The sequence below is a fragment of the Takifugu rubripes genome, chromosome 20 (genome assembly GCF_901000725.2).
Source record: "Takifugu rubripes chromosome 20, fTakRub1.2, whole genome shotgun sequence".
Lineage (NCBI taxonomy): Eukaryota > Metazoa > Chordata > Actinopteri > Tetraodontiformes > Tetraodontidae > Takifugu > Takifugu rubripes.
This window is the reverse complement of record NC_042304.1, coordinates 4,635,144-4,649,767: the sequence shown is the minus strand read 5'-3', so window position 1 is coordinate 4,649,767 and position 14,624 is coordinate 4,635,144. Positions and strand designations below refer to the sequence as shown.

The 14,624-nt window shown below is 42.5% G+C and overlaps 2 protein-coding genes and 1 long non-coding RNA gene across 6 annotated transcripts; 2 read left to right on the top strand and 1 right to left on the bottom strand.

Annotated features, from left to right (window-relative positions):
* Positions 1-341: 341 nt before the first annotated feature.
* spata18 (spermatogenesis associated 18) lies at positions 342-14,514 on the bottom strand. Of its 4 annotated transcripts, XM_029827862.1 has the most exons (13): positions 14,420-14,514; positions 4,774-4,816; positions 4,057-4,162; positions 3,853-3,968; positions 3,543-3,661; positions 3,296-3,391; positions 3,096-3,230; positions 2,795-3,026; positions 2,563-2,721; positions 2,321-2,496; positions 1,623-1,746; positions 1,475-1,543; positions 342-1,278 (listed from the first exon to the last, which is right to left on the bottom strand). In XM_029827862.1, the coding sequence occupies exons 1-13, from the start codon at positions 14,512-14,514 to the stop codon at positions 1,222-1,224; spliced, it is 1,527 nt and encodes a 508-aa protein (XP_029683722.1). In that variant the 3' UTR covers positions 342-1,221. The 4 variants fall into 4 exon arrangements, with proteins under 4 accessions (XP_029683722.1, XP_029683720.1, XP_003973978.2 ...); XM_029827860.1 differs by having other exon boundaries at positions 1,475-1,746; XM_003973929.3 differs by lacking the exon at positions 14,420-14,514 and having other exon boundaries at positions 4,774-5,260.
* Positions 6,107-9,175, top strand: sgcb (sarcoglycan, beta (dystrophin-associated glycoprotein)). The gene is made up of 6 exons (XM_011614540.2): positions 6,107-6,243; positions 6,839-7,048; positions 7,135-7,320; positions 7,418-7,609; positions 7,698-7,829; positions 7,941-9,175. Exons 1-6 carry the CDS (start codon positions 6,229-6,231, stop codon positions 8,148-8,150), a joined length of 945 nt encoding a protein of 314 aa, XP_011612842.1. The 5' UTR covers positions 6,107-6,228; the 3' UTR covers positions 8,151-9,175.
* On the top strand, positions 10,366-12,650 carry LOC115247173 (uncharacterized). Its single transcript, XR_003886224.1, has 3 exons — positions 10,366-10,503; positions 12,210-12,379; positions 12,513-12,650. It is a non-coding gene; the product is annotated as an uncharacterized lncRNA (long non-coding RNA).
* Positions 14,515-14,624: the final 110 nt, after the last annotated feature.

The following is a 14,624-nucleotide window of genomic DNA, read 5'->3' as shown; positions in this document are numbered from 1 at the left end:
ATAGTAACGTATGTAAAAAAAAAAAAAAAAAATCAGTCTTTGAAATATATTCCACAGTTAGCAAACACTCTAAAATAAGTGATTCAACAAAGAAGTGTGATTTTTGTTTGGTAATAAAGGACTCGGGAGCGTCTTGGGCTCGCACTCATGATGGTCCAATAGCACCATCTGCTGTTGCCTTAATGCACTGCAGGAAGAGGTAATAACACTGAAGCGTCAGGACACACTGGAACAATCAGCACACACTGGATCACAACTGATCTGTCCTCAGATCTTTGCTAAATCTGTATTCAGTTACTGTGTCCTTTAAAAAAGAGCCAAGAGAATGGGGGTGTGGGGGGGTGTCAGCCATTTATTCTGTATAAACACAATGATAGAACATACAACTCTGTAATGGAAGCTCAGAGCAAATCATGCAAAATGAATTACAGTAGTATTTAATAAAATCGTGTCAGAGGATCACGTGCACGTAGAGTGAATAATGAAAAGAAGTGCACACGTTCACCTGTTTACAAATGTGGGTGATATTCTTAAACATACTATGTAGATTTCGGACACATTTTAGACAGGAACAAAAAGATTTTTCAGTGCCGTTTCACAAACATAAAAATGATTTAAATGATACATTTGATGTGTTAGACTTTTGGAAAATGTGTAAACAAATAATAGTAGATTGTTTAAACCCGAATTCTGTGTGTATTTACTAAATGATAGTGAGGTAGCGAGTCTGTTCTTTACTCTATTTCCAGTGGGTTTGCTGACTGTTTAAAAAGGCTTTTCTTCATTGTTATGTTTGCGTAATGACATTCTTTCACTTTTTTTCAGTCATTGAATGTGTAAACAATTGTAATCAACAGCACCATCGTCATCATTTTGGCCAAAACAACGTGGATTTGGAGTTAATAGGATTATTCTCATGATGCTACATTGCTAAAGCTGTCAGACTAACAAAGTGCTACCATGCAGGTAAAATAAACACTAAAACGCTGTCAACAACACCCTACTCAGAGTAAATATAAAAACAAGGAGAAGTGTGGAGCTGCCAGACTGTTTTGTTTCATCTATGACATAAACACACAAAGGGTCGAGCATTGCCACCCCTGAGAGACCTTTGTGTGGTTTTGTATCAGAGGAGTTCTTGTTTTATTTGGTGGAATTGGAGGTAAAACACAAAACTGCCTTCAGCCTTGTTTAACTGAGGGTGGACGGACGGGCCGGATTTCACAGGTAGCCCTCTCTGAGACGATCAGGAGACAGGCTTCTTTTGCCGTTCAAAGCCTAAAAAGGGTTGAGGATGTTAACTGTGCAGGGACGTTTGATGAAGAAGCAAACAGATGAATCCAGTAGTTAATCCACATACCCTCAGACCCAGTGGGGTCAACGCAAGAGGAAAAATGATCATATCTGAGTGTCAGATTTATAAGGAACTGGCTGAACCCCCCCACCCCCGTGTGTGGTTGTAGTGGAGACTTACAAGAGTGCGTGTTGGGCTGAGCGAGTGAGAGCGCACAGGGCTGGCGCTCCTGCTCCGACCTCTGGCCCACTGCAAGAATCAGACAAATCCCCAGTAAATACGGAGCGTAACTGTGCCCTTCAGGGGTCGGCCACACGTAGGTCTGTACCACAGCCGCTCTTCTGGTCACAGCCTCTCCCTTTATCAGGACAGCGCCTCCCTCCACCAAGGTCGGCCACACGTGGTACCTCACCAGGGGAGCGGTGAACTCGGAGTCGTAGCTGCGCCGGTACCTGTCAGACAGGTTGGAGAAGCTCTGACCTGATGTTTGCTTTGGTTTCTACAGGAGATGATGGTGGCAGCAACTAATAGACAAAACCGATACAACATTTTGAATATAAACTGATAATTATGTTTTTTCCCCTTTGGCTTCGCTTGAGACCCTGTTCTGAGTTTATGCTTAACTTCAGATTAAGGTAATTTCAGATTAAGGTAACTTCAGATTAAGGTAATTTCAGATTAAAGTAACTTCATATTAAGGTAACTTCAGATTAAGGTAATTTCATATTAAGGTAACTTCAGATTAAGGTAATTTCATATTAAGGTAATTTCAGATTAAGGTAACTTCAGATTAAGGTAATTTCAGATTAAGGTAATTTCAGATTAAGGTAACTTCATATTAAGGTAACTTCAGATTAAGGTAACTTCAGATTAAGGTAATTTCAGATTAAGGTAATTTCAGATTATGGTAATTTCAGATTAAGGTAACTTCAGATTAAGGTAACTTCATATTAAGGTACCTTCAGATTAAGTAACCTTAAATCAAAGTCATCAAACGAGCAGCACAGTTTCACTCAGAACAGCGACCTGCTGTCGTTGTAAAGTTCTCCGTCACTAGCGAAGGAAATGTCCAGCGGGGGGTCCAGTGTCTGCATGGCGAAGGCCACCTTGCACGTCTCTGTGATCAGGTCGCCGATGAGGACAAAGTCCACCTCGGGCGGGAACGAGATCTGGGGGTTCACATTCATGGCGCTGATCACGTCCTGGGAAGATAAAACAAACTTCAGCTGCTGGGAAACCAGAACCCGAGAGAGGGGAATGAGTCCTACGTTGACGCTGGTCTCAACATCATAAAGGTCCAAGTTTCTGACAATGTAGTCCACAGACGCGTCCTCTAGGCTTTCTGGTCCAAAGTGTGTTGCAGACAGCGTCTTCCTGGTTCGGAGTTTGAACTGACGATAAGCCAGTTTGGCAGCTTTAAAGGACTCCTGGACAAACACAAGCCGACCAAGTAAGACGCCAGTGAAAACAAGCCTCTAGTGTGGTTGTCTGAGGTCGTACCGCCACAGCGATGAAGATGATCCTCTGGACCGTTTCCAGGTCGTCAATGTAACGATGAAGCAGCGCCTGGGCCTCCAGGCGCTCCCCCGCGTACAGGCCGTTGAAGCGAGATATGAGGCGTGCGTGGCGGGACGAGCTAGTGAGCTGAGCCCTGGTGGGGGACTCGCTCCTCCTACTGCTGCAACAGCGACCCAGTCTGGACAAGGAACTTGGAGAATGACTCCTGGTCAACCTGATAGGAGCCAAAACATAAGCAGATCATATATTTAACATATATACCCTGCTGGGTACGTTTGCATACCTCTCGTGCAGCGTGGACTTCTCTGTGCTCAGGTAGGAGAATTCCTCTCTCAGGAGGCGAATCCTCCGTTCATAGTCATCCAGAGAGCTCAGCTTCCTCTCGTACACCTCCAGCTGCTCGTGAGCAGCATGCAACCTGAAACAGAGACATCAGGTTCATAAAAGACAGAAAGGCACAGCATCAAGGAGGACTCCACCCACTCTGCTTTCAGTTGTGATATTTCATCCTCGCTGGCCAGCAAAGCGGTTGCTGATTTGCTCTTTGTCTCATCAAGTTCCTCCTGAACACCGGCCATGCTGTTGGAATAAAAAAGGCTGATCGATAAATGCCACCGGCAGGACATGTGCACCATCTGTACCTGGAGACAAACTTACGAGCAACTGGGCTTTGTGTCCATAACCTTTCCCTGAAGCATCAAAGCTGAGATTGAAAACTGTTTAAACTCACGCAGCCTTGACAGATTCCAACTGCAGGCGTGTGGAGCCCAGCTCAGCGTCCAGCTTCTGCATCTGGTTGTCATGGGAGACGGAGAGCTCCCTGATTTTCCGATCCTTTTCCACCGATTCCTGAGAACCGCAGGTGATATCGCACAGTAAATGTAAGCAGGCCCATTTACTCATATTCATATACTCGTATTAGACTGAAGAATATTGTAAACGTTCATCAGTACAGACACAGGAAAAGCGCTATATGTAAAGTGGGTATGACTGAAAAATTTTGGTTTTCTGTTCATAGTAAGAACTTTTGTTAATGTCACCTGGATCAGCTGTAAACTGGTGTCATTAGTGACTGACGGCCTCGACACTGAGAAGCAGGTTCCGAGCCAGGGAAGCAAGCGTGTTTTCAAGGTGTCCACTCCATCATAGTGTCCACCTGAGTGTGTGTGGATCAGACCGTGAATTCAGTCACCTTTAAATTTGTTGTTTAAATCAATCAACAGTCATACAAGCTTTGTTCGTACCTTCTGCAGCCGTGATATTGAGGACAGCAAAGAGCTGGCTCTGGATGCTGGTGGTCAGTTCAATCAGCTCACAACATTTATTTAGATTTTGGTCACAAGATAATATCTGAGTGGTAAAAAGTCATTAGTTAGTTAGTTACGCAACATAAAAAAAAATAATAAAGCACATTGTGGACTGCTTTGCTCTCTGTTCTAGGGAAAATGTTTCATCAAAGCTTTAAATTAGCCTAAATTTTAATTTTAGTTTGCCGTGTACTTCCGGTCAGTAGATCAACACAGGAAGTCAAAGTACTTGAACTATTTCAAGTGAAACGTCTTTGGAGAAAGTAAGCGGTAGTCATGGCGACTGGCGTCCATAGCAACCAAACTTGCACAGGAAATCTATGTCACATACAAGTGCATTCCTTTACTGTGTGTTTCAACTTATAGGTAAAATATGTATATCAAACACGACAGCATGCTACTCGCATTATGTTAGCAGGTTTGCTGAATGATAACGATGAATTAACGTCCAGTTTACGGGAGAAAAATCCACATTAGTCCACAATATACCGGTTAACTAATCCTGAAATGGCTGAACAAATATGGTGAAACTGGGCAGAAGCTTTTTACTACATTGTGACAGAAACAAAGGCTGTTAATAATGACTAACTCATCCATACAGGGGCAGCTAGCTTACTGAGATTTGGGTCGCTGATTAAGTATTAATAAACTCACCCGATAATCCCGCTGCCAACTCTCCAGCTTGTCCTGTAAAAGGCTGAAAGATGAAGCATTGGTCAGTCTTCTCAAAGCGTCGGCCATGCCTGCGGAGCAGCTTTAAATGCCCCCCAACTCGTCAGCGAGCCCCCTAACAAACCATCCCGCCCTGGCAACTCTCTCCACCCACGACGCAGACGCAGAGGCACCGCCCCGGCCCCCAGAGCCGCGGCCCCGGGCCGGGTGTGGAGCTCATCCCTGTGTGGGGATCAGCACTGTCCCCTGCAGCTCCTCTCCTCCCTCATCTTCTAAACTGGGTTCTGATTCTCCACTGTCAGACTGGGACCAGTTCAATTACTGGCACAAACATCCATACATATACAGTAAAGGTGGAATGAGTCTGTCCGTATGTAATGGAAGAGTAGATCAAGTGTTACAAACAGAACTCTGTTAATGTAATGTTCAGTACGCACTTTTATTAGTGCTCTGTTATTTTAATATGGTGTTGTGTGGTTTTAATACTGTTGGGGGAAGAAGGCTCTTGCAAGGCTGACGCCTTTATACTAACCTGCTCACCTTCTGATATTTGACATTATATTGGGCTTTTTATGTGACTTAAAGACCTGTTTTCGCCAGCACATTATCCCATATATTCATGTAACTTTCATGGTTCTATTTATTTGCATTATGTTTCTTTCCCTCGATTTTTTATTTATTTATTTTTTAGCGGAGGAAAACTACTTTTTTTTTTTTTAGGATTTTAAAGGGTCGATGCGGAAAATGAAGTCAAGATCACGTAGTATAACTTTTCTCTTCCAAATCTGCTGCATGTCTGAATGTCAAGAAAATATGCTTCACAATCTCGAAATAGAGACAACTCCCAATAAAGCCCCTCTTTTTCAAATTTATTGTGTCCAATCGTTTTGTTGTTCCCCCAGGAAACACGCCTCTTTCAAAAGCAAACTCTAGATATTGGCAGAGAAATTACCTCTGAACGTTAGAATAGTCCAGGAATAATTGATTAACGGGAATCATGTTATTGATTCTCTTCGAGGGAACGATATAAATGTACATGACAACTCCTACTTCACTTTCTTCTCTCAACTCCTGGTAGTACTGCATTTCTTTATTTCCAAGACTATTTGTTCCCTACAGGTTCCATCCTATCTCCTGCAACAGTCCTCTCCCGGGATCCATATGGAACATATGAATGAACGAGTTTTCCTATTTTGGGATCCTCAACTCATTGGCTGGCATCAGTCGGAATGGGCCATTATTCACAGAGTTTAAACATCATAATAACTGGTCATTTTTCCAGCTTTCACCCAAAAGTTGCCCAGTTTGGATCCACAACATTTTAGTCGATGACTAAATAGGTTCTAAATTAACCTGATTTTATAAAATAATCCGTGTTTTTGCCGTTGAAAATGGTACGTTCCTGTTCGCTGCCAACGCTGGAGAGGGAGGGTCAACATGGCGTCCGAACAGGTCCGTTATTTTCTATATTTTTGTTGAATTTCTGCTTTCTCTTCTAGTTTCAGCCCATAATTGCATTAAATAAACACTAATATGCAACCATGGCCCGTCTGGGGCGGCATTAAATGCCTGTACATGTAAGTAACGGAAAAATCATAGATCCGCCACTGGCCCAATAGCTTCGGCTTTAATATTGTGTTGAAATTGATTATTGTTGTTGCGTTGAGGCTGAACCAGCGTTTTATAGAAACAAGACTTTAAATGCCTAAAAAGAATCTGTTTGATATTGCGATTTATTTCTGATCGGCTGTGGTTTATTTATAGTTGCTGCCAGACAGACGGTCGCTGGAGACATTCCACTGCAGAGCTCTGGGAATAAAAACACTATTTTCTCTCCACATTTGTAACAGTAATGTTTATTAAGCAGAAGGAAACTTAATATGAACCATTAAATCCATTCTGTCTCTACTGAAGATGTTATCTATTTAAAAAAAACCACGTATTCAGGGATATTGCTGGTTCTAGATCTTTGGACTGTGTTTTTATTCTTACTGCATGGACAACACATATTTTTTCTTCATAAATCACAAAGTTTTATACTTTTCAGGAAAGCACCAACGGGCCTGTAAAGAAGTCCATGCGAGAGAAGGCTATAGAGAGACGCAGCATCAACAAGGAACACAACAGCAACTTTAGGGCTGGTTATGTACCAATAGAAGAAGAACGTCTGCACAAGACGGGTCTGAGAGGACGCAAGGGCAACATGGCGGTCTGCTTTGTTGTCCTCCTCTTCCTCCTTGCCTTAATTAACCTGATTGTGAGTGGATTCATTGTCCATTTGATGATGATTGTGTGTACTTCCCTGGAAATGGCAGTAAAGAGTTGTCCACGTGTGTTCCTCAGATCACGTTGGTGATATGGACAGTTATCCGAATCGGCCCCAACGGGTGTGACAGTATGGAGTTTCATGAGAACGGGTTGTTGCGCTTCAAGCAGAAGGCAGACATGGGCATTGTTCACCCACTGCACAAAAGCACAGTCGGAGGCCGGAAGGACCAAGACTTGGTTTTGGTCGGCAACAATAATCCGGTAAGGGAGAAGAGAGTCCGTTTATTTGGAATGTGACTCATCAGGTGCACGCTGTAAAAAAAAAAAAAGGGCCTTTGCTTTTTCTTTCCCTATCCAGGTTGTGTTCCAGCAGGGCACCACGAAGCTGAGCGTGGAGAAGGACAAAACCTCTGTCGTCAGCGATGTCGGCATTTCGTTCACGGACCCTCGCTCGCAGAACACGTTCTTCAGCACAGATTTTGAAAACCACGAGTTTCATTTGCCCAAAGGAGTCAAAGTGCTGAGTGTGAAAAAGGCTTCCACGGAGAGGGTGTGTGTAATACGCCCCACAGCCTGCACAGTGCCGTCGGAACTGTGGTAAAGAGATGTGCTTTATGTCATGTTTTCTGTAACTGCAGATCACAAGTAGTGCTGCAACCGACCTGAACATTAAAGGCGACGGCAAAGCCATCATCCGTGGAAACGAAGGCGTCAACATTATGGGCCGAACTGTGGAGTTCAAAATGGGTGGCGACATCGAGCTCAGGGCTGTAAGTCAGGAATTTGACCTCTCCTGTAAATGAGGCTTTGTGTGCGATTGTGGGTGTGAGGAGGGAGAAACCAACACGATACTCACTGGCTTCTGCTTTGTCCCTTTCCAGGAGAACAGCATCATCCTCAACGGCTCCGTCATGTTTAACGCTACACGCATCCCTAATTCCGCGGGAGACGTATACTTTGACGAGGGTTTAGAGCGGTACAAGCTGTGCATGTGTGCAGACGGCACGCTGTTCCGTGTACAGGTGAAATACCCCAACATGGGCTGCCAGACTTCAGATAACCCCTGTAGAAAAACCCACTGGGACATTTAACTGGAGTTTAATCTTACACCTCTTTACAGTCTGTTACTGACGTTAGACGACCGGTTTGCATATTTTGGAAGGTTTGTGTAAAGCATCAATGCTTGTTGAATGGCCTGTGGTTAAAATAATATATCTTATTTTCTGCACCAGCACTGTGCAGGCTTATTATTATAGCTTAAAAAAATCAGGCCAGAATTGAGTTTTATTTTTGCTGTAATAATGAAAGAGGTTTTGAGTATTTTTTATACTTCTATTGTATCATCCCAACATTGCACAGGATACTCTTTCTGTTCAACTGATCATTATTGTGATCTGTAATTATTTGTCAGATAGGAAATCATGTTGTAGTTAATTTGGCCAAAGATGTTAAGGTGACATGTGGATGTTTTATATTTCTGCAGGTGTGCCAATAATTTATAAATTCCTGTCAGTGATCAGCACTGGACATAATATTGGGTTTGATTGCGCACCGCTCAGTATTTTAGCCTCATCGTCCAGTATTAGACTCCGGAGTTGTTTCAGATGCTACTTATAGTGTTGCTGTGACCTCTGTGTTCCATATTTATTATATTCTTTGTCAGACGCGTATTATATTTAGGTCTCATCATAAAACACGTGTATAATGAGACATCCAGGAATGTTGAATTTGCGTAACTCTCCACAGAAATCAGCCATCATGCATGTGCCAACGGATTTACAAGGGATGCTATAGAATTTTGGTATTTTTGTTGCTTTCTACAGGCAAACACTACACGGTTGCGTAGCTTTTGAGAGCGATGGACTAAATTCTATTACAGATTAATGCAAATCATGGATGCCGTTTGGGTTGAAGCTGTGTGGAGTGTTTTGAATCTTGTGCAATACAATGAAAAAGTCTTGAGTTTTGTTTTGAGGTGTCTTGTCTATATTATCCTACAGCCTGTTGTGAGATTGTTTTAAATGTTTAACGATATTAAAGAAAAAAAGTATCGTCCGATCAGGAAAGGCTCTGCTTCATGCCACTGCTTTCGTTTTATTAAAGAATCTTGTTGCTACGTGGAATTTCTTATCATTGGTTTCAGTACATAAATAATCATAAAAGGTTGTGTGGGTGTGGGTGTGTGTGTCTCCTGGGGCTGCTTTACAGTCTAATAGAATGTGGAGGGGCACGGTCCTTGTCATAAATGTTCAGGGCTGCAGTGATCTGTCATAAAGTAACAGAAGTAACATATTAACTAGATGTAAATGATTACATAAATCTCTGAATAGCATCTTAGGGTGGATGTTATGCTGGACGCAGCAAAACACTGACAGACTTTGACCAGAACTAAGAGAGAACTCAGCGATACAGGGACAGCAAAGTTAAGAAACGGTTCCTGTCAAGTAAACAGGTGAGTTAATTTTAACATCGGTGTTCTTAACAGCAGATGTTAAGCTCGAGTAAGTGTAATGTAATGACTGTGTTCAAGAATCAGTTGTGGAAAATGTATTTAATGTGTATTTTGATACACTTCTGCTACTGGACTGGCTTTTTTCCAATTAAATAATTGTACCAAAGAATAAAAGTAAATATTAACATTCACATTTTAGCACTACTGTACAATAATATCTCCTATAAAACAACTGTTTTTTTTGTCAGTTTTACCCATTTTGGTCAAAGTAGAAAACATGAATTTATTCTGAGATTAATTATTGCACGTAAGACCCTGAGATCTGACTGTTAAACTCTGACTTTATTGCAACATTCTGATTAAAAAGCACAACAGAAGAACGAAAAAAATATGAGGACGTTAAAAAATTGCTAAGGCAGCACATAATCCTCAAAGAGGTCTAAGTTTAAATGTATGCATAGTGCATCCAAAGCTGTAGGTACCTGAAGTACCTGTGTGGTTTTATCCATCAGTGTGATCTAACTGTAGCTGTTGGTTCCTTCTGCCAGGGCAGGTTGTGATGGCGGGGCCATTCTTGGCACCGGGGCCATTCTTGGCTGCTGCGCTGCTCCTCCTGTCCTCTGGACATCACTGCCTCGCTCCCCCACCGCCGTGTCCAGATGTCTGTACCTGCCAGCGTGACCCCGTGCTGTTAAACTGCTCCTCCGCTGGCCTGTACCTGGTGCCCCAGCACATCCCAGACTCTGTCTCCGAGCTACACCTCTCCCACAACCACCTTTCCTCTGTAGCCCTGGACCGACCCCTGCACAAGCTCCAGACTCTGTGGCTGGATAACAACGGCATCACACACTTGTCCCTCTGTGTGGAGAGAACCCGAGGAGGTTGGCGTGAACGCCGCATGAGACCTTGGGGCAGGCGGGGATGTGACTCCTGGGCCCCCACCCTGCAACTGTTATCTGTTGAGAACAACCACCTACAACAGCTCCCAGAGGGTGAGTCAGTGCTACAGAACCACAGTCCAGAAACCAGAACCTCCAGTTACTCACTGTTAGAAACTCTGATATTACACTGTCACTCCTTTACATATGAAACCTCTGTACTCTGGAGGATCTATGGCAATATTTACATCAATATACACACTCAATAAATGACTTTTAATAAAGGATTACTCAAAATCTAACCTAAATATGTCATTAATGGACATCTTTTACAGTAACTAAGTAATATTATAAGAACAGGAACCAAAAATGATATCACTATACTTATTAAACAGACCTGTTGGCACCACAATGGAACTTGAAATGTTACCAAACTGATAAATCTTAGTTAAATATCCAACAATCACTTTTTAATGTGTATATGTGAAAATGATCCTGATCTGCTGAGTGTCAATGACAACATCAATATCATCAAAAAGTATCACAAGAGTCCAAAGCAGACACACAGGAGAGTAAATGTGATTCACCAGTGCAGGGTCCAGTCATTGCTCACACAATTTCAGTGGTTTAACTGGTGCACCACACCCAGGAGTGAAGCCTGTGGGTCTTCCCCCGTGTGCACGGCAATATCTATCAGCTGGAACGACAACAAATCGTTTTAGATAAACTATTATGACTGAATAGATGACACATTGATGTTTCTCTGTGTATAAGATTTAAATCAATATGGTGGATTTAAGAATGAAAAACTGTCATTTTTATTCGTTATAGTACTGCAAAGTGTTTGGCATTTTATACCTTAAAAAAAACTTAAAATGACTGAATGTGCATTGTCTGTTCAGAGTTCAGATTGGCATCAAATCAATGAGGTTTTATTTTTATGACACTGAAGTTACACAATAAGCTTCAAGAGCACCTTTAATTAGGAGAGGAGGTTGTAAAATGTCCGCACGTGCAGCATAAATGATTATCAATTCCATACATCCTTAGCTTTACTGCTGTTTCTGAATAAAGCTTTGATCAGTGTGGGAACTGCCTTTTTGGGGGGAGCATCTCTCACTTGAGCAAACCTTGACAATAATATCCTTTATCTTAAGTACTTTGCTCTGCTTAGAAATGATTAAACCTGCCACGATAATGACACTGTACAACCTTCAGTCACGCTTTTTATTGACATTCCAGTGGCTCCATGACTGATGTAAACACGCACATTTTCTCCTGCACCATGTTACTTCATGAATGTTTCTACTTGGTTGGATGCATGAGTTTCAAATAAATGCTTTCACCGGGGTTCTCTGAAAGCATGTGCAGACAGCCCATTTACTTAGTGAGAGTGGTGTTGACAGTCATAGACTTTTTTCCCTGTTTGGTATTCAGCTCACAGAAGCCTCGGTGCCTCTCTAATGAAGCGCAGACCCACAGTGGCTTATTTCAGCCCCGCAAACGCGGGGAGATCTGGCTTGTCGAAGGACGAGACAGCTGGAGAAAGAGCACGGAGAGATTCATAGGCCCCAATTACTCATACTGGATAGTGTTAAACCAGGAGAATTACAGATTCACACTCTGGGCTGGGGGGTTCATTTTAGACATTTTTGACATCCAGAGACAGGCTGGAATTGTATCTTGACTGAGCACTGATACCAACTCAATACTGCCTTCAGAATGTAGAATAAAACAGAAACACCTTTACCATACAAATCCTATAAAAGAAGATGAAACAGTAGTGGATTATGATTATGTCTCTCTTTTCTGTAATGCAGGACTGGAAGGCAGCACATCGTTGCAGGTTCTACACATCTCCTTCAACAGGATCTCGACTTTACGAGCAGGACAGTTCAGCCGCCTGCTACAGCTAAAGGAGCTGCATCTGCAACACAACCTCATCGCAAGTCTCCATCCACACATTTTCCAGGATCTACCTCAGCTCCAGGTCTGTTAATTATATTAAACAAATATTACAAATATTAAATCCTACGTAGAATTCTTTCTGAGTTACTGGTATTTCTGGTAGATTCATGCTTTATATCTACACCATGTCCACCCCCACCCCCACCACCTCAAAGGTCCTGGATCTGAGCTTCAACGTGCTGACTAGTCTGCATCCTCTGATGCACCTTTCTCTACGTAACATCGGGGCAGAGGTTAAGCTGGCTGGGAACAAGTGGCATTGTGATTGCAGCCTGCGCAGTCTGAGAAGGCGGATGGTCTACGACAGGAACAGAGGCCCGAAGGCCTGGAATGTGACGTGCGCATCTCCGTCCACCCTTTTGGGCAGAGATCTACTGCAACTGGAGGAAGACGAGCTCAGCTGCCTCAGCACTGAAAACGATGCAGAGCTCCACCAAGACATCACGGTCTATAGCGGATCCCAGATACTGCTGTCCTGCTCTGCACAAGGTAACAGACATCACAACAGCATCTCCCCGGGGATTTATAAATAAATTCTATTTGCATGGTTCATTTCAACGATCATGTCATCATGGTTTTGGTGCTTTGCTAATTAGTCATATTGACCTGTGAAAAACATCAAATATCTGTTTCTACTGTGAGAGATCAACATGTCATTCTTAGAGACTAAGAAAGCCGCTAAGGACACATTTTGACTGCAAAACTATTCCCAGAGTGCTCTGTCACTAGGTGCTTTCTATTTAGGAGCACAGCTGGACGAAATGGCCACCTAGGGAATTCCTCCAAAGTCATTATTCCCTTAAGATGCTTTTCTGAGGTGGCATTTGCCCCACCAGAAAGAACTGGGAAGAACTTAGCAGACAGTGACAAAGTCATTCACCAGTATCAGCACTTACAGTAGTCCACAGAATTTGTACACATCAGAAATCCCCTTCGACTGGAGTGACGTTGAGTTGCATCTGCATGTGTCTCCTTTTAGTTTAGATTAAAGTGTAGTTAATGTAGCCTTTCTATTGCATGCTATATATTGTATTTTACTCATTACTGTTTCTCCTTGCAAAATGTTCCACACACCATCAGTAATAAAGTTTGGGATTCTTTTTTAAATGATTAATATTTGGAAAAGCAATGGATGACTTTACTTCAGTGTTCAGGAAACACATCTGTTAACATTAGCAATGTATATGAGACCAACATATCACAGCTAGTCATTGTCGTTCTGATCCGTAGAGATTAAGATCTCCAATTTTGTTATTGTTGCAATCACGTCTCAAGATTTTTCTTTGGATGCATTATATCTATTTTCTATCTTGGTCTCCACTTGTGATGAGGTGGTTCCAAATGCATAATAACACAAACTGGCCCCATGGAAACTGTGGGCAAATTAACAATTCCTCTATTCAAACATGTTTATTATTTCATCCAAAATATGGTAGACAAAAAGCATAATATTTTTAAGATCTGCTAATTTAAAAAATCTGATATTTTATCATTGCAACAAATTTTCTGTAAAATCCCAGAAAGCCTAAAATAACACCTTAATATCACTCCAACCCATTTCCGCTATTTTTTCTTTGCAGATTCAACGTGGTTGACACCAAATGGTCGCACTCCTGTCGGTGACCGTCAGGCAGGTCTGCTCATCACTGACATTAGAGAAGGAGACACAGGCCTATATGTGTGTGCGTCTGAGGAAAATAATGTTCTTTCTGTTTTCAACCTACAAATAAGTAGGGATAAAGGTACAAAAAGGAAAGCTAGAAGTTTACCCAGAATCGATACACAGATCACACAGGATGTCTCAGATAGGATTGTTCAAGAAAGGAATCAAGCTGGGAGCCAATCAAATTTGGCCCTGGCTGTATGTCTGTCTGTTTTCATCACGTTTCTGGTAGCCTTTATCATTGGAGTCATAGCAAGACCTTGGCTTGATGCTCTCTGGCAACGGATCACCAACAAAAACAGCGCCCCTGCAACTACTGAGGTCTCCATAGTAGAGCAAAGTCAATATGAAAACCAGGCTTTCAACTGTTGTGATGAACCGGGACAGGTTTGTACTCACCGAGAAAGGAGAGTCACGTTTTCCAGATTAGATATTGGTGAAAACAGCAACGTAGACCAGTATGCCAGCGTAGCCAATGACAGCCAGGAAAACATCAACAAATATAAAGTCTATCAGACCAACAGGGATGCGCATAAAGCCGCAGATTCAGGAAGTGAAACCAGCTCACAAAGCAGTCGGGAGGAAAACCAGAGAAATGTCAGAG

Excerpts from the sequence above, each read along its gene's own strand:
- sgcb (XM_011614540.2), top strand. Across the intron at positions 7,049-7,134 it reads TTGCCTTAATTAACCTGATT|ATCACGTTGGTGATATGGAC; the intron begins GTGAGTGGATTC and ends TGTGTTCCTCAG. Across the intron at positions 7,321-7,417 it reads TGGTCGGCAACAATAATCCG|GTTGTGTTCCAGCAGGGCAC; the intron begins GTAAGGGAGAAG and ends TTCCCTATCCAG.
- spata18 (XM_029827860.1), bottom strand. The coding sequence starts at position 14,514 with ATGTTTTCCTGGCTGTCATTGGCTACGCTGGCATACTGGTCTACGTTG. Across the intron at positions 4,817-14,419 it reads AACGTGACTCTCCTTTCTCG|CCTTTTACAGGACAAGCTGG; the intron begins GTGAGTACAAAC and ends TTCATCTTTCAG. Across the intron at positions 1,747-2,320 it reads GAACTTTACAACGACAGCAG|GTACCGGCGCAGCTACGACT; the intron begins GTCGCTGTTCTG and ends CCTGTCTGACAG.